The following is a 22,030-nucleotide window of genomic DNA, read 5'->3' as shown; positions in this document are numbered from 1 at the left end:
ACCATAAATATGGCCACATAATGAGATGTGAACATATTCTTGTTTTAAGTGGATAAAGGGTGAGGCTGGTTGCCCTAACTATAAATTAAATTCCAGGGGAAATCTTGCTTTGGTAATGTGAACAATTTGATTCTACCAAACCTATTTTATTAAAAAAAAAATCAAATAAAATTCCTGCAACAAAACTTTTCTTATTTCTGGATAAACAATTCCCTATAGAGCAAAAAGAAAATAAAGAAAAAATACAAAATACAAATTGGAGATTGCTGCTTATGATGTCACACCATGACTGCCCCCACTTAGTGTTCTGATTCTTTCCCTTAGTTATAAAGAAAAGTGGGTGGAATTGACTTACTCTTATCCTCATCCATTTGCTTCTAGATTACAGCTTAAAGCAAATGAGTATGTCAGATTTTCAAATCTCATTTTTGCAGTGCTAAGGCCCAAACCCAGAGCCTTCTACATAACCTCTAGCAATATATCTTTAGCACCAATTTTGCAATCTTGATACTGTTAACAACACTGTTTAAACTGAATCATTCTTTTAAAAAATATTTTATTTTTATTATTTATTTGAAAGAGAGAAAGAAGCAGGGAAGGGGGCAGATAAAGAATGGGTGTGCCAGGGCCTCTAGTGGCTGCAAATGAACTCCAGACACATATGCCACTTTGTGCACTTGGCTTACATGGGTTCTGGGGAGTCAAACCTAAGTCCTTTGGCTTTGCAGGCAAGCGCCTTAACCGCTAACCCATCTCTCCAGCCCTGAATCATTCTTAAAAGTTTATTCCCCACTTAAAACTGCCTGCCTAGAGTCTTTGCACAGTAAGGCAACAAAGTTGGCTTTAAAATATTTTCATGTCTCACAAATGTTAGCATCCTTGCATATAGAACATTTTTTCATGTAACTTAGAAATGGGATAACTAGTAAATTTTAATTCAAGCTGACAGCCAAGATAATCTACCCTTAGAAACAGGGGCAGATTTAAGGTACAAAATGCAGGGGTCAAGTATGTTCTATTTCCTGCCCCAATGAAATAATTAAAAAGGGGCTCAGTTCATTAAAAAGGCCTTGGAATAATTGAACTCCCACTAACATCTTCACTTTGGATAAGAAAGCCAAAATAATATGAAACATAAATTGGAATGAAGATATTGTAAAGGGAAAGACCTCTGCTTTAAATTGGAAATAAAGGGGAATGTAAATATACAATGGGATAATTATATCTCTAACTTATATATGACTTTTCATGTAGGTAGCAAACCTACCCTAACATTTCTGATTAGGTCTCTTCATTTACATTATTAGCAGGCTTTAAAACTTGCCTCCTTTTCTGATTAAATGAGCTTCTCTGGGAAGCATATGAACAATGTAAAAATGTACTTCTAAAGAAAGTTTTCACAAACATAATGGTCAGGATGAGAACCAAGAACATTCATACAATGAATTTTAAAAAATAAAATTAGAAATGACACTCCTTATAGGACAGAACATTAAACCAGAGCAAATATTGCCAGTGATAGGAACAATTTTCATCTGTAGAAACACAAATGCTCAAAATTAGAACAAAGTTGAAAAGAGCACGTGCTGCCAGAACATGCTTCTATCATGGCATCCCATGGCCTCTGTGAAGCAGAATGAAGTTGAAAAGAACACGTGCTGTAGAACATACTTCTGTCAGGACTTGTAACATCCACAGCCTCTGTGAAGCCCTGGTCCCAGCAGGCCAAGGGTTTGGCTAAGTGGAGACAGAGATGCATGTGACCTATAAAACATCAAACTCACTTGCTCATCAAGTATGCAGCATGATGTGATGCTTGATTCCTCTTGAATACTCAGTTTCCAAGATCAAGTTCTCTTTTGAATTAGCAAAAGTCATCCTTAAATTAACTCTCATAAATAATCCATGAAAAACAAAAAACTTTCACTTTCTGTCTTTTCTCAACAGTATTATGTTACTCCAGAAATACAAGGTATCAATTGAGTGGCTGCTTTGAAGCCATGAAAAATACACATTCATAAATATTTGTCTAAAAAAGGTAAATACATCCAGGCGGTTGCTGTGCAGAGTTCTTGCTTACAAGCAGCAGGACTTCAGCAGCACATTAGGAAGTGGTTACTTCAGAGCTTGCTTCTGGATCTTCTGGCTTTTGACATTTCTTTATAACACTGACTATCCCACTAACCAGGAAAATCACAGCAATGAGTGCAAAATAACTGGCATAGATCAGGAACTAAAAGAGAAGAAAGTACTGATTTACAGAATTATCAATTAGAGATGAGCTGTTTTATTACATACACATGAATGTACTCTACATAATTAAAGGCATAGTCAGTTTCTTAATAAGCCTTCAAACAACACTGCATGTCCACACAATGTGAGACACTGATGACACAAGGCAGCTCGGTGAAACACTCCCAAAACCAGCCTTAGTATGAATCAGGATTTCATCCCTCTGACTCTTGACCTTCCTTAAGATACTTATCTCTCAGCCTCAACCACTTCATCAAATGGATTTCACAACAGTTCCTCTTTATAGGGCTTGATGAACATCCATGTTCATGAGCATGATGCTGATGCTGCTCATACCATGTTTGTATTGTTGGTGCTATTACTGTTGTAACTAAGTCATGGTCTGTATCCTGAAACCCATATATGGATGTGACTAATGTGGACCAAGTTCTGAAGATCAAGAGCTTCAACATCCCCCAGAAGAGGGCAGTAGAAGGCCTACTGTATTCCATTGTAGAGGTCTGGTTTCAGGAAGACTCTGAGACAACTGTTTTAACATGATTATGCAGTGTGTCAACACCTTCATCATTTACTTCTTCTTAACTTAATAAATACTTACAAACTCATTCAAAAGTACAATGATAATGTGGCCCTAAATCTCTGAACCAATTTCTTTCAGACTTGCATATATTCCTATAGAAAGGCTATTTATGAATACTGGCAGTTTCAGCACAGCCTGTAAGAAATGTCCTCCTTCCATGCTTAAACCTACCGTTTCAAAAACGTGCTATCATTTTTGTCCAGATGTTAGCCACATTCCTAGAACTGTGATGGTCTAGTATTCTTCCTCACCAGATTGGCAGGATGCTGGGCATTTAGTTTCTTTTCTTTCCATTGGAAATATTTCAGGCTATTAGCTTAATTCTACCACACTATTACTGATCTGGGAACTTAAACGTTATGTCACACCTCCCAGACTCATGCTTGCTCTCTAATCCTGACAACTCTGCACCTTTTACATAAACCACATAGAAGGCACTCAGTGCAAACTATCTGTTACTCTTATTTCTCTTACAGTAGTAGTCATATATTTTTATTTAATGAAAACAAAGTTAATCACTGTTAACATGTTAGATATTTTCATCTCAGAAAACTAAACTGTCTTAAATGTGAAGTAGTACATAGGGAGGCAGGATGGAGGAGGACTCATTTGGGCTCAGTGTGGAAATAGGCAGCTCTTCATTCAGCTGCCCACTGTACCAAAGAACAAAGCAAATCCTACTCAAACGTCATACTACATGAAGATATATACAACTATATAGTTCATTAATAAGTGAAAATAGTCGTCTTGTCTTTGGGTCTTTGTACAGATGTCATTTCAACAAGTCATATGTTAAGAATCAATGCTGTTTATCAATACCAAGTCATTAACTTGGTTTCTGCTTGAGGGTTGATTTAAACAAAGAAGGAAGGAGACTTGGAGAGCTGCAAGCAACCCTGAAACAGAGCATCTCAAGTCCCTGCAGGATGAACTGGTGCTACAGCTCGCTGGTAGAGCACTTGCCCAGCATGCTTACAGCCTGAGTTCCATCCCAGCATGGGGGAGGGGAATGCAAAACAAAGAATGGGGGAAAATGAGTAAGGAGGTAGGAGGGCAATGCCTGGGAAGAATCATTGTTATCTCTCAGCTGAATTAGTCCCTCCAGGTTAGTTGGCTATATTTGAAATGCTACAGCCTCTTGCTCTAGAGGTTCATCAGAAAGATAATGGTCTCTACACCCTACACATGGAAAAGAACTAAGAACAGGAGGTGGCTGAAGAGAGCAGGGGACAGTTTAACTTTGCCCATATGGTCAGACTGTCTTTAGTGCCAAAGAAGAGATCTTACCTGAGTGCTAATTTCTAAACCAAGGCAACTGGCATCTACCACAACCACAGTGAGAAGAGTTTGCAGAGCCAGGGCAATGAAGGTGTTTACACCAAACACAAGGGCATAGCGTTCCATGCTAAGGTTTGCAGCAATCTGAAAGCTTTTCAAAAAGAAAAAGAATGAAAAGAATACAACTATGTCCTCCTGGATAGGTACAAATTTTCCATTAAATGTAAAGAGTAACCTTTTCTTTCTACTGTCAGGTTCCTTTGCAATAAACTGAAAAACATTTTGTTGCTATGCAATACAAATGTTATGTAAATATCTGAAACTAGTAGGAACATACTAACAGTAACTCTTGCTTGGGAAAAATTGATGATGCAAGTTCTATACAACCTTTCCTCCCACTGACTTCTTTTAAATAGAAATTTGTTAGTTTGTAAAGAAATCCAAGCTTATCCTGCCATAACTTTTCCTAATGCTTCTTTAAGCCAAAATACATACGTTGCTATGGTGATGAGAACCATGTAAATGATCCTGAAGACAACATAGGATGCATAGCATGCCCAAATATTGCCAACAATGTCCATGACATACACTGCAGCAGCAATCAGGAGAGAACACAGAGATAATGTCATCTCTCCCCAAGTTGACCAGGATATTTTTATATAACCAACTGCAAACACAGCAATAGCACCTACAAAATAAAGAGAAGAGTAAGCTAGTTATTTACCAAATAAAGGGCTTCAGTAAATTTAAAAATTCAGCTTAGATTATTAAACTTTAAAATCTTTAAAGTTACCAATTGGTTCAACATTATGGAGGTCTTTGAAACAGAATTTTCAACTTGATGGAATTATATGCAGGTGGCAATGAGATAGAGCAGGGCATTGGTCAGGATACTGCTAAGGACATAACTTCTTAGACTGACACAGAGGCAAAAGTCAAAGCATCACTGCTTCAGTTTTGGCAACATGGCAAAGCACATCATCTTCAAACCAAGAAATGAACTACTTCACACAAAAGGATTTCTCTGTCCTTTAGTGAAATAATGGCAGGTAAAGATGAGGACAGCTAAAATACAGTACTGACTGTTTATAGATCATATGTAGACCCTTCTAACAACCATATGAAGCAGGTCAAGTTAAAAAGAGACAATGAATATGATATCAAAGACACAGGCTCTGAAGCCACCCTGTTTGAGTTCAAATCTTGACTTCTGTATGACCTTAGGCAAATTATGAAATGTATCACAAGATTCTGGTGTAAAATTGCAATACTGTATCTATCTTGGGAATTTTATGAGTACCAAGTTAATATACATGAAACCCTTAGAAAAGCAGCTAATACATGTTAACACTCAGCAGACATTAACTACTGTTGTAAGCTAAAGGAAACTGATACTAAAAATTTTACAACAAGTGACAAAATCCCTCAATAAACAGATACATGAAACTTGGACAAAAAAAATAAAAACAATTTTGAAACTTGCATTAGGCCTCCCTAGAGTTTATAAATAATTCAAGCTTGTCAGTAATAGTCATTGTCCACTTGATTACTTCCAAGCTCTTTTCCTCAGAAAATCAGCCAGGTGTGGTGGTGTATGCCTTTGATTCCAGCACTAGGAAGGCAGAGGTAGGGGGATCTCTTGAGTGCGAGGCCACTCTGAAACTACAGAGTAAATTTCAGGTCAGCCTGGTCTACAGCAAGACCCTACCTCAAAAAAAACAACTCCCCCCCCCCACTAAATTAGAAAATCAGAGCTTGAGATAAGTAAATCATTCTTTTTGGAGTATTTCAAATTTGGTGAGGGGGAGACAGTAAACCTGATCATGGTTGGCTTAAATGCCCACTCTTTGTCATCCTGCTCTGCTTACCAAGTAAGGTTGAAACGGCCTCCACAGCACCGTTGTAGATAGTAGCATGACGAGAAGGCATCACCTTCTCCCACAGGCCCTGTGCGTAGTTTATCACTTGAAAATAGCCACAGGTGGAGAGGGCCCACCATACAGACCAGCAGAGCAGGGGACGGGAGGAGTAGCATATCAAGAAGTCATTCCATAGTATCTTCAGCACACGGAGTCGGTCTGTCCTGGGCTCCTCCTACACAGCAAATGGGAACAGAGCTTAAGGAGCATGATGGAAATCCTCCAGATAGGTAACTCTCTAGACAACTCAGTTTTCTGTTTAACAGGCTTTTTGTCTTTTGCCTTATAAAAACCAACTGCTTGCTTATGTCCTCCTGGGTGAAGGAGGAAAGATAATTGACCACATAAATAACTAACTACAGTAAAGAATCAAAGCTGTTCTTCATTATTTGTGTTTTATAATGAAAATACTTGTAACAGTAACCACCTGTGCTAAATGCCCACTGTGTACACTCATCTGAACAGTTATACTGCCTCATCCGATTTCGGTATGTATGAGTAAGGTCATATAAATCTTGCAGAATTAAATAATTTGCCCAAGTAGTATTAGAAGTGGGGTATGAAGTTACTCTTTTTCTTGAAAACACACTATACCTTTTTGCTAGAAATGGCATAATACCAAAGCAGAAGCATTAATTTTGCTGTAAACAGTGCTTACTAATAGTAAAAGATGAAAATAAAGCATGGTAGTATTAAAAAAAATTATTACAATAAAGTGTGAACAGCATAGCAGCCCCTATGCTAAAAAAGTAGTGTGATCTCATTATACTTTGAGGCACCTCATGAGGTAGTCTAAGCTGCCCTTGTGTTTATAATGCTCATCCCTCAGTTTCCCAGGTGCTAGGAATTAAACCCAAGGCCTCACACATACTAGACAAGTGGTCTACTACTGAGCTATAACCCTAGTCCCTGAATAACTTTTAATGCATGAATGACTTAAAATATATCAGATCAAGCAAAGGCAAGCAAGAGTCCGGCTGTGATTATTAAGGAAAAACCCTGGTTTCAGTGGCCCTGCCTACAATGTTAGCCACCCATGATCTAAGGTAATAGCTGTCTCAGAAAAGAGCTCACAATACTCCAGGGTAACCTGTAGACTGGACCATCACTTTGACTACTCCAAATTTCCACTTTCTCTAAAATCAAGATACAGCCACCTACCTACTTGACTACTCTTTATTAATTATCACAACTATGACTTAGTTTGGTTGTGTTAAGCTGGCCCGTCATCCTAGATATCCACATCCCAGCTTCCCTAAAAGCTTTCCATAGAAAAATAAAGTTTTAGGACCAGATGCCAAGCAGCATGACCCATATACTAGGATATCATGAAATTACTGGAAACTCAATTTCTCTACAGTAGCCAACTTGACAGCACTGGCAATATTGTCATCCTAGCAAAAGACTTTATGAAGTATAGCAAGATGTGGGTCTCACATATGTTTTTAAGTAGTATGCAGGAGTATTACTTGTGCAATTATCTATCAGTTGCTAATATGTGATCCCAATCTTTATCTCTAAAATGGGAGGACTGATGAGACGTTTTTATATTAAATGTAATTTAATATATTTATTAGAGAGAGTGTGTGTGAGAGAGAGAGAGAGAATGGGTACGCCAGGGCCTCTATCCACTGCAAATGAACTCCAGATGCATGTGACACCATGTGTATCTGGCTTATGTGGGACCTGGAGAAGTGAACCTGTGTCCTTAGCCTTCACAGGCATGCACCTTAACCGCTAAGCCATCTCTCCACCCCAGTTTTTTGTTTGTTTGTTTGTTTGTTTGTTTGTTTGTTTGTTTGTTTTGGAGGTAGGGTCTCACTCTAGCCCAGGCTGACCTGGAAATCACAATGTACTCTCAGGCTAGCTTTTATCTCACAGAAATCCTCCTGCTTCAGCCTCCTAAATACTGGGATTTAAGGTGTGTGCCATCATGCCCAGCTCCTTTTAGTTTTAAGATTCTTAGACTGTTCTAAGCCTGTAGTGAGAATCATTTCTAGGAAAAAATTTCTAATTCTTGAGCATATTTAATACTTAAAAAACTTTACTGATGACCTCCATACATATACATAATGTACCCTGATTACAATCCCGTCCAACATCCTCGTATGTCTCCCTTATCATCTTGCACCCTCCCTTCTTCTTCCCATCCAGTCCTTATATATTTTAGTGTCTTCCTTCCCCCTCAGATTATGCAAGTCTATAATTTTTTTTTCTTTTTTCTTATTTTGAGACAGTCTCACTTCATAGCTTTGGCTGACCTCAAACTTGCAATCATTCTGCCTTAGCTGTAGGATTACAGGCATGAACCACCAAACCCAGCTAAAATGCTGACATTTTGGAAATCTTAATAAAGTTCACACCAGTATAGGAAAATTATTTAAACTCCAACACATGACTCATTGGTTATCAAAATTGATTTAATGAGCTGGGCATAGTGGTGCATGCCTTTAATCCCAGCACTCCAGGGGCAGAGGTAGGAGGATCACCATGAGTTCAAGGCCACTCTGAGACTACATAGTGAATTCCAGGTCAGCCTGAGCTACAGTAAGACTCTACCTTGAAAAAAAATTGATTTAATGGATACTGATCTGAATAATTAAAAAATATAGAATGGAAAATTACCAGGATAAAATACTGTGCTGTAAAGCTTTCACTTCTATTATATATAAAATATATATGTATCTGTTCTAGTTATATAAAATGTCCTTTCCTACTGTATTTCTTATCACATTAAAATCATGGTCTATAAAAACTATACTTAATGTTAAATATACATGTGTATGTATGTATGTATATATGTGTGTGTGTGTGTGTGTGTGTGTGTGTATGTGTGTGTGTTAGCCAAAGCCGGTTAAACACAATTGCAATAGACAAAGATAGCACCTATTTTTCCATCTATATGAGATCTCTCTAGTACATAATCAGAGTTCCTTCCTCCCTCAAGAACCCTAACAGATTATGATAGAATCAGGATCTGTCTGACTGTTAATCCCTGGTTATTCTGACTATAGCTGACATCCTGAGTAGTGGAGGGCGAGTTTCATGGTTAGTATCATTAAGGCTGTAAAGGGTGACTCAGACTTCTTGGGACAATAACCTAAGTTTCAACTAGTAACCTGAGATGAAAGATTGTAGAGAGGGTAGTTTTCAGTAAGGATGTTGAGAAGTTGGGTTGAAGCCAGTGGGTTAACCCTCAGGTAGAGAACCAAGGCTCTCTATTCACAGTAGTTCTTTATTCTAATTCAGCTGTAAAGCTTCTGCAGCTCAGTTTTACAGCCCACATGCAAAGAAAGAATGTTAATAGGCTTATATATAATCATATCCCAGGAAAATTGAAATGATTAAAACTACTTCAGTGTGGTCAAAATAAATCCTGCCCCTCAGTGCATATAACCTGATGAGAAAACAAAGCATAACAGAACAAAACAAAAATGGTAGGTGACTTGGGAGGCAATTCATCTTTCTGGTGACACAGAATGAGTTATTTTAAATGGTATACCTTGGGACTGGAGAGATGGCTTAGCAATTAAGGCATTTCCTTGCAAAGCCAAAGGACCTCTGTTCGATTCCCCAGGATCCACATAAACCAGATACACAAGGTGGCGCATGCATCTGGAGTTTGTTTGCAGTAGCTGGAGGTCCTGGTGCTCCCATTCTCTCTCCCTCTCTCTCTCTCTGTCTGCCTGTTTCCCTCTCTCGCTCTCTCAAATAAATAAATCAATAAATTTTTTTAATGTTATACCTCTATTTTCTAAGAGACAGCTTTAAGTTTCAACTTAAAATTTCCTCGTTAACTCTCTATTATTATTCAGTACTACTCCACTATGAGAAAGTGGTATCCAGAAAAAAAAAAAAAACACATATGACTTCTACTACAGAAAAGGAACACTTTTATCTTCAAATACTTTGGACTTCAATTTTGAAAGTAGTGATAACTATGAAACAGTAATTGGAATCTTTTCAACTCTGCATTTAGCAGAGATTTTCTGAGTGCTTTGTTGGCATAACAAGGAGTGGGATGGAAGCATGGAGACCCCAAAGACCTCTCTGACTAGATATATATATGTGTGTCAGTCTGTCTTCAGAGGTCATGGACTACAGGGGAGATGTACAGAATTCCATTTGTATATAAATCAGTTACATTTCAAATTAATAAATGAACCAATGAAATAAGACAAAACGTATATTCATATGAACATAAAATCTAACAAAAGGGGTTTTCCTCTATTTTACTGCCACCAGTCCACCCCCAAATAATTTAAAATAATTTACAAGCAACTTAAGACTGAGCTTACCGGTTCTTCCACAGGAGGCTGCTCCGAATTCAGGGGGATCTTTGACTCAATATCTTCCCACCCAGGAAGGTGGTTACAAGTTAGGGTGTCAGTAGCAATGTCACCATTTTGTACCTTGATACCATTCACTCCCTGGCAGGAGGAAGTAACGTGGTGAAAGAAGAGGCTCTTCTGGGGCATTGGCAGAAACCAAGCCACAGCAAAAGCCACAGACACACAGGTAAGGGAGATGACATTCAAGCTGTAGAGGTGCCAGCACACCACTGAGACAAGGATTTGCCCTAGGACAGAACCCACTGTGAAGCCCACTAAGGTGGCACTTCGACAGTAACTTGTGACTTTCTGGTACATGCCCAGGTCTACCACACTGTAGATGTATGAGTAATAGGCAATTTCAGTGGCTGTGGCAATGCCATAGAAGAATTCCAAGAACTGAATGGCCAATAGTCCCTGGGCATACAGCAGCATGAACCATGTGACAATAAGGCTGAGTCCCTGCAGCAGAATGACAGGCTTGTAACGGAGGTAGTCTGTGGCAAGGAACACAGGAAACAGCAGCACCAGGTAAGAATAAGTCCATACTGGATAAATTTCATTGAAGACCTGATAAAAAGAGAAAAAAGCCCTTACTGACAAAAGACCATAAAAATTTACTCGTAAAACAATGTACCAACACTTCATCAACTAAAGAACCACTGGTCACAGCATTCAGAGAACTTCAGAATATCCTTTCCTACCTCCATTTTTTCTTCACAAAAAATTCCTATTCATCAAAGACTTTCTCAACCAGCAAGACATTGCTGAAGCTATGATGGTATGATATCACAAGCTCTAGAAAGTTCTGTGTATGTTACTGTTATGTTCCTCACAACTGGTTCAGAGCCATGGCTATACATTTTCAAAAAAGTCAAGAATTGGATAACAAGTCACAGTATTTTTTCCCCCAAAGGTAAGGTCCTCTCTCTAGCCCAGGCTGACCTGGAATTCACTATGTAGTCTCAGGGTGGCCTCAAACTCACAGCAATCTTCCTACCTCTGCCTCCCGAGTGATGGGATTAAAGGTGTGCACCATCATGCATGACCAAGACACAGTATTAAAAAAAAAAAAAACCTCCTGAGAGATTTCAATATGTGCCAAGGTTCAGAATGTTGCCTTATATATTATTTTAATTTTGAGACAAGTCTTGCTATGTAGCCCAGGATGGATTCAAACTGCCTTGTGTAAACCCAGACACATTATCCTGAAACTCAACATCCTCCTATCTCAACATCTCAAGCATTGGTTATAGGTGTGCATCACTACACCTATGCCCAGCATCTTTTAGGTTACTTTAAGGTGGACCCAGGATTCACCTGTATAACCTGTCTGATACAAAGCATATTGCTTCTTCAGAACAATACTAAGATCAATAAATGCTTTGCATATTGAATCACTGTCAACTCTTACTCTGAACCCAGGGTGGGGCTAGGTGTCTCTGATTTTTAATTTTGTTCCTTTATGGGCAAAATAGGTAAAAAGGGCAACTCTTTCCTATGTCTTGATGGAATGGTTATCTCTTGATAACAGAATTATGTGCAATACTGATGACCTTAATTATATGCAAGATAAGAGGAAACAGTTTTTATTTAATATTTTGTTTATTTATTTAAAAGTGACACAGAAAGAGGCACAGAGAGAGAGAGAGAGAGTGGGCGCACCAGGGCCTCCAGCCACTGGAAATGAACTCCAGACACGTGCGCCCACTTGTGCATCTGGCTAACGTGGGTCCTGGGGAATCGAGCCTTGAACCAGGGTCTGGGGTCCTTAGGCTTCACAGGCAAGCCCTTACCTGCTAAGCCATCTCTCCAGCCCAGTGAGAACAGTTTTTTACTAGTTTTTTCTTTTAATTTTAAATGATTTTTAATTTACATAATAATTATATAAATTTATGTAATACAATGTGATTATTTTGGTACATGCATACATTATGCAATTTTCAACTCAGGGTATTTAGATTATCACCTCAAACATTCATCATTTATTTGTTATAAGAACATTCAAAATCCCTTCATTTAGGTATTTTGATTTATAATACAAGGGGTACACCCTTATAAACTACAAGCTATAATAATATAACATAACATGGTAGTTTTCTTTTTAATGGATGTTTGAAAAATATGATATAGTAAAAAATCATCTTTCAGTTTTAAATAAGATAGATTCCAGCAGGAGTTTCTGTTCCATTACCTGCCATATGTCAGATACTCCCCAACTTCTAAGGACTAGGTCCTAATAAACTTGTTTGAAGTTGAATGTATGTCACAACATACACTGAATACACATAACCTACAGAACACCACCATTTAGCAACATGGTATCCTGTAGAATAGTAGTCATGATTGCACGGCCTCTCCTCATGATTGTATGGTTGACTAGGAGTCATGACTCACTGCTATTGCCAAGCATTACAACAGAATGTCACACTAAATGCTGCAAACTCAGGAAAAGATCAACATTTACAATCTGGTATGTGCACTGTTCTCATGTTATCATAAAGTCAAAAACGGTTAAGGTGAACGATTATATATCATGGACTGTGTATAGTTTCTGCAGTTACCCTTGGAATCAATTTCCATTATCACTAAAAGAAAGAAAGACCTATGTCATAGGATTGTGTTTTTTTGCAAGGATTAAATGAAAAAAGTGCATGTAAATTAGTTACTCTATTTTTTCACAAGTGTGAAATCTAGAACACTGAAGCTAAAACACAGAATGTGTGGAAAGTTGTGCATTAACAATTAACTGGACTATTATCCCAGTTGTTATTGTTCTTACAATAACAATGTAGATGATTTTTCTTGGACCACCATCCCCGTTCTTCCAATAACAATCACCACATTGCTGAGCAAGGTCTAAGGGTTTAAGTTAGTCAGTTTGTTTTTATTTTTTAATAGGACCTTGTTATACAATTCTAGCTGGCCTGGAACTTCCCATGTAGACCAAGATGGTCTCAAACTTTTGGTAATCCTCCTGTCTCTGCCTCTCAAATTCTGGAATTACAGCTATGCATCATCTGGCTGTTAGCCAGGGTGTGTTTGTTTTTGTGTGTGAGATGTAGATGTGTGTGTACGCATGTCTGTATGTGTAGGGACAAGCACGTATGTGTGTGTAGGCAAGAGGTCGACATCAGGTATTTTTCTCAGTAATTCTCCACTGTTTTGTGTTTGTTTGTTTATTCTTATTTATTTATATGAGAGCAACAGACAAAGAGGCAGAGAGAGAGAGAATGGGCATGCCAGGGCCTCCAGCCACTACAAACTCCAGGTGCATGAGCCACCTTGTGCATCTGGCTTACGTGGGTACTGGGGAATCAAGCCTCGAACCAGGGTCCTTAGGCCTCATGTGCAAGCACTTAACTGCTAAACCATCTTTCCAGCCTTTTTGTTTTGAAACAGGATCTCTCACTAGCCAGCAGGTCTTGGTGATTCTCCTGTCTCCACCCCCAACACTAGGATTTCAGGCATGCACCACCATGCCCAGCTTTTACATTGGTACTGGGGATATGAACTCAGGTCCTCATGCTTGTGTAGAAGGCACATTACCCACTGAGCCATGTCCCCAGAACTTGTAGGTCAGTTTTTGAAATTATCATTTCAAAGTCTAGATCAGTGGCTTCTTTTTTTCTTCTTGCTATAGAGACTAGGCTGGCCTTGAAATCTTACTCCTCCAGCTTCAGCCTCCCAAATAGTAGGGTTACAGGCATATGCCACAATGTTTAGCTTAGTAGGCTTATTTTTTACATGCTTTTTAGAAAGTAGTTTTTGGTCAGAGGCTAAATGCTTTGCAATGCTAGAGTCTGACATTCTGAGGCCAAAAGGTAACACTCTGTTTAAATCTCATGTATGTCTTAGTTCACTTTCGTGTGAAATGAGCTAATTTTTCACAAGGTTTTAGAGGAACTTAAAACAATTAGTGTAAAATCTTACCAGCACAGAACACGTCTACAAAAGTTAAACATAATACCCCCCACCACACACACACACACACACACACACACACACACACACACACAATTTCTGAAATATATTCCAGACTTGACTTCTGATTGCCCTTGTTTCAAAAGCTACCTAATAGCCTTATGTAACTTTATGGATTTTGGACTAACTTGGGTGTGCAAATCACTTGCTGAGGAAATTATGTTTCACCTGAATATCTGCATGAATGAATAATCAAAAACTGTAGAAGGCCAGGTGTGGTGGGACATGCCTTTAACCCCAGCATGTAGGAGGCAGAGATAGGAAGATTGGTGTGAGTTTGAGGCCACCCTCAGACTACATAGTGAATTCCAGGTCAGCCTGGGCTAGAGTGAAACCCTACCTCAAAAAAAAAAAAAAAAATGTAGAAAGGATTCTTACTCAAGTATATGAATTTTAGCAAATGAGGAGAGAAGTGTCTAGGTTCAGTATGACCACAGCCTAAGAATCAAAGCCAGCAAGAGTAACCCTGAGATGAAGGTTATGCAGCAAGAAGCTTGCCAGGCAACATTTTCACAGGTGTGCTCCAATTAGTAACTTCCCTCTGGGCTTTTGCTTATACTTTCAAAACATTACTCTCCTTTGGTTTTCTAAAGTTTCAAGCTGTCTCCTGTTTGACATAGCATGTTTTTGCACCTTCACAAGTTCCTGAATATGTTTTCCCAATATACTACCAGCTACTGACCCACAAACTTTTCCTTTAAAAATGTTCTCTACACACAGTTGAATATCCCTTAACCATAAAAATGAAACCCTCTCATTTGCAGTAGCAGAAATACATGTTAGAAGACATTGTGTTCAGTAAAATAAGGCTGTCACAGAAAGGCAAATGTCCATATTCACTCTCTCTTGTGTGGAAGCTGAAGCAAGTTAGTAAGAAAGGGGAAAAGTGATTACTACAGGTTGAGGGGTGATGAAAAAAGCATGGGTATCAGGTACCAAAGCACAGTTGAGATAGTCAATGCCACAGCACAGTGAGATGACTGCAGTTGGCCTATAATATATTTTATGAATACCTAGAAGAGAGGAGCTCATGGGCTCCAAGCATAAAGAACTGATAGAGAGAGGGAAAAGCTAATTATTCTGATTTGATCACTCCATCTTATCTGTATGTGTTAGAATATCACACAGAAACCAATAAATAAATGTCAATTAAAAGTTTTTAAATGTTCTTCAGTACTCCCGTGCCCTAATTATGACTATAAACAGTGTGCATATCTGTAAACCCATCTACTTGGCAGACCGAGGCAGAAGTATCACGAGTTGAAAGCCAGACATAGGGAAAATGCCTCAAAGTAAATAAATGCCTAACATTCACAAGTCTAATTCTGTCCATAACACAAAACCACAATCTAGATAAGTCAAAACGAGGGAAGGTAATACTACCAGGTTTGTAATGCCAACCAAAAAGGTATAGGTGTGCAGTGGGTCATGCTGTGAGATCAAATAGCTTCTCTTTAACTCCTTCTAGTTAAGAAAACAGCATTTTTCCAATAAAGAACATCAGCCTAGGACAAATGTTCCTCTTACAATATCAGTACCATAACAGCACATAACCTGCAGGTCATCTCCACATATTACCAGAATTATTCCCAGTTAATCCAAACAGTCCTATGAGATAAATGCTTTTGTCATCTCTGTTTTTTTAAATTTATTATTATGATGATATCATTTATTTATCTATTTATTTGAGAGTGACAGACACAGAGAGAGAGACAGATAGAGGGAGAGAGAGAGAATGGGCGTGCCAGGGCCTCCAGCCTCTGCAAACAAACTCCAGACACGTGCGCCCCCTTGTGCATCTGGCTAACATGGGACCTGGGGAACCGAGCCTCGAACCGGGGTCCTTAGGCTTCACAGGCAAGCGCTTTAACCACTAAGCCATCTCTCCAGCCCTCATCTCTGTTTTATAAGAAGCAAACAAACAGGATTAGACAATGGTTAATTATGCAAAGTTATGACAGCCAAGTTGGCAAAGGGAGGATCTGAAGCAGATATTTTGAATTTTTTATTTATTTGTTTGTTTGTTTATTTATTTATTTACTTATGAGAAAGAGAGGAAGAGACAGAGAGAGAGAATGGGTGCACCAGGGCCTCCAGCCACTGCAAATGAACTCTAGATGCATGCACCTCGTGCATCTAGCTAACATGGATACTGGGGAATTGAACCTAGGTCATTAGGCTTTGCAGGCAAGTGTCTTAACTGCTAAGCCATCTCTCTAGCCCCTGAACCAGATATTTTTAATCAACCACATGAAAATACCTGCTTTCTTCAATTAGAAAACTGTCTTCCAGGTTGCTTCTAATGCCTGCAGTAGCTTTTTTAGTCTCTACTGCAGTGTGTTGACAGGGAACTATCAAAAAATAAAGATAGCCTTCAGAACTTAGCCACTGGGTCTCCAAAGAAGACTCCTTCTCAGTGGAGAAGTCATAACATCAGAAAGTACTTTAGGAGCTGGCTTAGGTCAACCTGAGTTAGGATCCCCAGTACCCACATAAAAGCAGGGCACAGTAAAGTACATCTATAATCCCAGTCCTGGGGAAGGGGCAGGAGGATCCCTGGGGCTTGCTGGTTAGCCAGTCTAGCCATATTGGTGAGCTGCAGATTGAGGGAGAAAACCAGTCTCAAAACATTGGGTGGAGAGTAACAAAGGAAGACACCCATCAACCTCTGACCTGCACACACACATAAACAAATAAACACTTCCTTGATACATATACTTTGACTCATGAAGGGAAATTTCTTACAGGCAAAAATATACAAACAACATACTCTTATTAATTGCCTATAACTAACTTCTCATCTTGGGTAAAATATGGCATGTGATGAAAGGGAACTGATTTTATACTATTCATGGAATTTCACAATTCTAGGTCACGACATGTTTGTGTGTGCTCTTTGCTGAGATGTAAGTCAACAGAAAACAAACTGTTAAGTTATAAACTTTTAATCTGATATACTTTACTTTAGAAGAGTTTCAACAGTTCTGTTAATCAAAATGCACATTTACATCACACTGTATTCAATGTATGTAGAGATGGAAAAAAAAAAGAATAAATGAGCTGGGCATGATTATGTCTTCAGTCCCAGCACTGGAGAGGGTAAGGTAGGAAGATCCCTGGGAGTTTGAGGCCAGCCTCAGCTAGAGTGAGACCCTGTCTCCCTCCCCCCCCCGCCCCAACCACCACCAAAAAAAAAAAAAAAAAAAATAGAACAACATGAAGCTCCAATCCTCAGGGAGTTCTGAAGGTGGATGAAAAATACATAAACACAATGTAAAATGGATATCAGAAACTTAGGGCTTCTTCTTTGAGGTAGACCTTGAAAGATAAGAAAGAGGCTAAATGAGGTATGGGGAAACATTCCTTTAATCCCAGGAGGCAGAGGTAGGAAAATTACTGTGAGTTCAAGACCAACCTGGGACTACAGAGTGACTGGTAGGTCAGCCTGGGCTAGTATGAGACCCTACCTCAAAAATAAACAAGAGGCTAAATGAAGATTATTCTAAAGAATGATCATGTAATTGAAGCACAGATGAGATTTGTGGATATGCTGGACTTATAACATCAATATGAATGAAGTTTGGGTGTGTGGAAGGTGAGAGGAAGATAACAGGAGCCTGTAGGGTTTGGAGTATCAAGCAGAATGCATGGAATGGTTTTTAAAAGTCAAATAAGTCTGTCAAACCAGATACTACAAAGAGGAAAAGATAAAAAGAACTTTCTAAAAAGAAATAGCTCTTCTGGGTATGGTGGTGAGTGCCTATAATCAGCTCACTGGTAGGCTGAAACAAGATCACAAGTTCCTTAGTGAACAACTTAGTGAGACTATATCTTAAAATAAAAATGACTAGGAATGTAGCTCAGTGGTAAAATACTGACCTAGCATGCCTAAGACCCTGGAATCAATCCTCAGCTCCATGAATAAATGAATGAACAAACAAACAAATTTTATTTTAATAAATAATAAATAAATTTGGTCTTAACCATTGGAATGTAGTCAAATTTTAATCTTCTAACTGTAATAATACTGTAACTTTTTAAGGTCAATGCTATTCCTAAAATCTACAAAAGAAAAAAAAAATCCCTCGGAGAGGGGAAAGATGGAGGAATTTTTGCCTTTGGGAATTAGGTAATAATAGCACTGTTTATAATGGGCCAATCTGGCCCTTCTGTAGGTTTCAGAAGGCCAAGGGGAAATGCAAACTTCAGCACAAACATCACTGGATTAAGATTTTCTTTGCTTAAAAACCATGTAATATCTTTTATTAATTGCCCAATAGTGACAGCAAGCACTCAATCAGGAAGAACAAGTTGTTCTCTTTATTTCAGTTACTAGTTTTTAAAAAGGAAATGTACGTTTCTCGGTGCAGTAAGACAGCCATGCTGCACAACCAGCAGAATCAGCCATGATTTCAAGATCCTCAGAAAGCAATGACCCTCCACCACTAGATTTCTCTTCAACCCTGCCCTCTTCTCCTCCTTGCTAATGTGTACTGAGAAGCATTGCTGTTTATGCTACTCAACACACATGTACTGGACCTCACACCCCTCCCTACTTTATAATTCAGTGACCTCCTACATGTAACTGAAATTACCCTAAACAGTTTTCCGGTACAGAGAGAACATGATCGTTACAGAATACAGCAGCCCTCTACCGAGGACCCTGAAAAAGTAGATCAGCTTTCAAACAGCAACACTGGGAACATTTTCTTCCCTCATGTGCTTTTCTGTCAGGCAAGGTGCAAGGACTGTACAGGTCACATGGCAGTTCATGTGAAACGCAAGTCTCAGTGGCTGCAGGTCAGGTTCAGTGGTCTGATGATTCTGGGTCTCCAGAGTCACACTCTCTTATCAATGCTGTACTCCTTTCCCTCCATTGTTGGGTTAAACTAGTCCCAAAAGGACAATGAGTAACTGAAGTGATCAGTAAGACTGGGACACAGATGATCTAATAGTCTAATAGCTAAAAATGCAATCATGTCACTCAAACGGATCCATGAAGCAACATCAACTCTCAATTCTTTGTCAAGTGACCTTGAAAATGAAGGCACACTGCAAGAACCGGACTCATAATTATATCCTGTCAGTCTGACTCTGGTAGTGCCGCCTCTTGCTCTGACCTGTTACTACTGTTGCTACTGGTTACTACTGTGTTTCTACTCAAAAGAGGTGCCTGGCCACACCAGAGGAATATGATTTGCATGGGAGGAGTAAGTGCTACAGTAACTGGGGCATGCAAGCAAAGGCGGTAGGATAAGGAGGCACAAGAACAAGGAAACTGTTACCCTGTGCCCACTCAGGTTGTAGGGAAAATAACATCAGAGCTCAGCTTTCACCTTTTGTAGTATACAAGGTACTGAGCCTACTTATTTGAGTTCTGTGTTAATTCACTGAGTTTCTTTTTTTTTCCCCATGTATATGCTGTCTTCTACAAAAAGCAAGAGTTGGGATTGACTGTGCATTTTAAGCAGGACCAGGCACATTTCTAGAGGACATCAGACCTTCTGAAATACTATGCTCACAAGCCTTATATTAAGTAAATAGCAAGATGTTCTTGATGACGGACAGCGTTCTCAGTTACCCTGAGCATCACAAGCAGGGACAGAGCCCACAGAAATCTCACCGGTAGGCGTGGGACGAAACTAGCACCTGTGAAGCAACAACTGACAACACAAAAAAAACCCCTTCGTGCCAATTATGTGATACCATTTGCTTATCCCAAGAAATAGGGCTTAAGTGGGAGCAGGCTCAAGATGAGGTATTCCTGTCCTGGACTGTCCTTATTAGACAGAACATATCCATCCATTAAAAGGTCAACAAAGTAAGGGATAAAAAGGAACGGGGACGCAGCAGGTAAAAGGGCGACCCTTTGGCCCTTCCACCAAAGCAGTGGGTTACCTATGGGTTACCTACTTCCAAGTCAATGAATATCCACTAGACGTTCTAGTACAAAGTGCAGCTTGGTGTTTTCACCTTTTTACCCAAACACTGTCCCCTGCTCCACAGCAGAAACTGCTGAATGTCCGCGGGCAGAGTCAGCAGGACAGCGCGGGCACACCGCCGCCCGCCCAGCACCTGAAATCCACAGGCACGCGGGCTGCGGCCCTGGTTCGCTGCCCAGCACAGGACTGACCCAGAAACTTAAAAGACCGCAAGAGACACTTTAAAGGCAGCACGAAACACGAAGTCGTCTCTCAAGCAGTAAAAAAGAAAAGAAAAAAAAAAAACAAAAACCAAAAACCTCTGCCCAGAATGGCTCTTGTGGCCCGAGCACCCTCCGAGCCCTCCCGGGTGTCCCCGCGAGCGCGCCCCCGGCCCAGGCCGGCCCCGCGCGCTCACCTCCCGGTTAGTCAGGTTCTTGTCCGATCCCAGCAGGTAGGGCGTCAAGAAGGGCTCCGACGGCCGGAGGCTGGCGAAGAAGCCGTAGGCGCAGAGCAGCGCGGTGGGCAAGAACCAGCACTCGCGAGGGACCCGGGCGGTGCGAAGGAGCATGGTGGCCGCCGCCGCCGCCGCCGCCCGCCGGGACACCGGGCCGGGCACATCCATCCGGGGCGCGAGGGGCGGGGACGCGGCCCGGCCCCTGCCTTCGGCTCCTCCAACTGGAGAGAGGTTCAGTGTGACTGGCCCAGCCCGGACACCAGGGGCAGGCTGTCCGAGCCCGCCGCCGCCTCCTGCCGCACGACCTCACACGGCTCCCCCAGCCCAGGCCCGCGGCGGGGTGAGCCGAGACACGCCTCCGGGGCTCGCCACCGCCTCCAGCCGCACAGCCAATCACAGCGCGCGCCTGGAGCTGGGCCGCTCCCTCATTGGTCAAGGCCTCACGAGATGCGCGGGGCGGCGCGCCAGACCCCTGACGTCCGGAGGCTCCGGGGCGCTGGAGCCTTGGGGCTGCCGGTGAGGACGCGCGGGGCTCGTGGCGGTGGTGGCCGGCCGCGACCCACGCGTCAGGAATGTTCCCCGTGGGCCGGCTCCCCGGATGCGCGCTTCCGCACAGTCACCCTTTCCCATCGTTAATCACCATCCGTCTGATGTCCACTCAGGTGCCCCTCCCTGGGAGACCTAGTGACCCCAGGCCGGTAAGAGTTCAACCTTCATTCAGGAGGAAGAAACCCATCCCGCCAGCAGCTTCCGTTATTGTTTTAAATTTTTAAGTACCCTTCTGTCATGGAAGGACGCAAGCCCGAGATCTCAGCTCTTTGGGGCACGTTCACTAGAGACTGACTAAAAAGAAAGTAGGAAGCGTGAGAAGAATGCACGAGCTAGTCAGGAAACAGAAGGACCCTAATGAAGTCGCAGCTCAAAGGATTTTTTTTTTTTTTTTTTTTTTTTTTGCTATATTTCCTCACTTTTGGCACCCAGGACTTAAAGAGAATACTTAAAATCCTCCACATACATTGTGGCCTATATAGTTAAAAAGAAAGTAGGAAATCCTGAGTCATAAAAAGCAATCATGAACCGAGTTCTTCATTGAAAACATCACTATAACAACAAAGAGGTCTTGGCATAGTTTTCAAGGGCAAAACATGAGAAGAGTCCCCAGTGCTTGCCTTCCCCTCCCTCTGCGTGCCCTTTCGCTGGACTCAGCCTGCCTCTGAATCCCACTGCGGACAAAGCTGCACCCTCTACAGTCATTTTCCCCAGGACTATTTACAGAGGGACAGAGCCTGCCAGAAGCTCCAGGAAAC

General features: G+C 40.7%; 1 protein-coding gene across 3 annotated transcripts; it reads right to left on the bottom strand.

Annotated features, from left to right (window-relative positions):
- Positions 1–647: 647 nt before the first annotated feature.
- Positions 648–20,891, bottom strand: Slc19a2 (solute carrier family 19 member 2). 3 transcript variants are annotated; one of them, XM_004658806.2, is made up of 6 exons: positions 20,685–20,891; positions 10,329–10,931; positions 5,980–6,205; positions 4,607–4,799; positions 4,121–4,262; positions 648–2,233 (listed from the first exon to the last, which is right to left on the bottom strand). In XM_004658806.2, exons 1-6 carry the CDS (start codon positions 20,889–20,891, stop codon positions 2,105–2,107), a joined length of 1,500 nt encoding a protein of 499 aa, XP_004658863.1. In that variant the 3' UTR covers positions 648–2,104. The 3 variants fall into 3 exon arrangements, with proteins under 3 accessions (XP_004658863.1, XP_045005309.1, XP_045005301.1); XM_045149366.1 differs by lacking the exon at positions 648–2,233 and adding an exon at positions 3,419–3,486; XM_045149374.1 differs by lacking the exon at positions 4,121–4,262 and having other exon boundaries at positions 2,098–2,233.
- Positions 20,892–22,030: the final 1,139 nt, after the last annotated feature.

This window comes from Jaculus jaculus, chromosome 1 (assembly GCF_020740685.1).
Source record: "Jaculus jaculus isolate mJacJac1 chromosome 1, mJacJac1.mat.Y.cur, whole genome shotgun sequence".
In the NCBI taxonomy this organism is placed as follows: domain Eukaryota; kingdom Metazoa; phylum Chordata; class Mammalia; order Rodentia; family Dipodidae; genus Jaculus; species Jaculus jaculus.
Note: the sequence above shows the minus strand (reverse complement) of the source record. Positions and strands in the feature narration are given on the sequence as shown.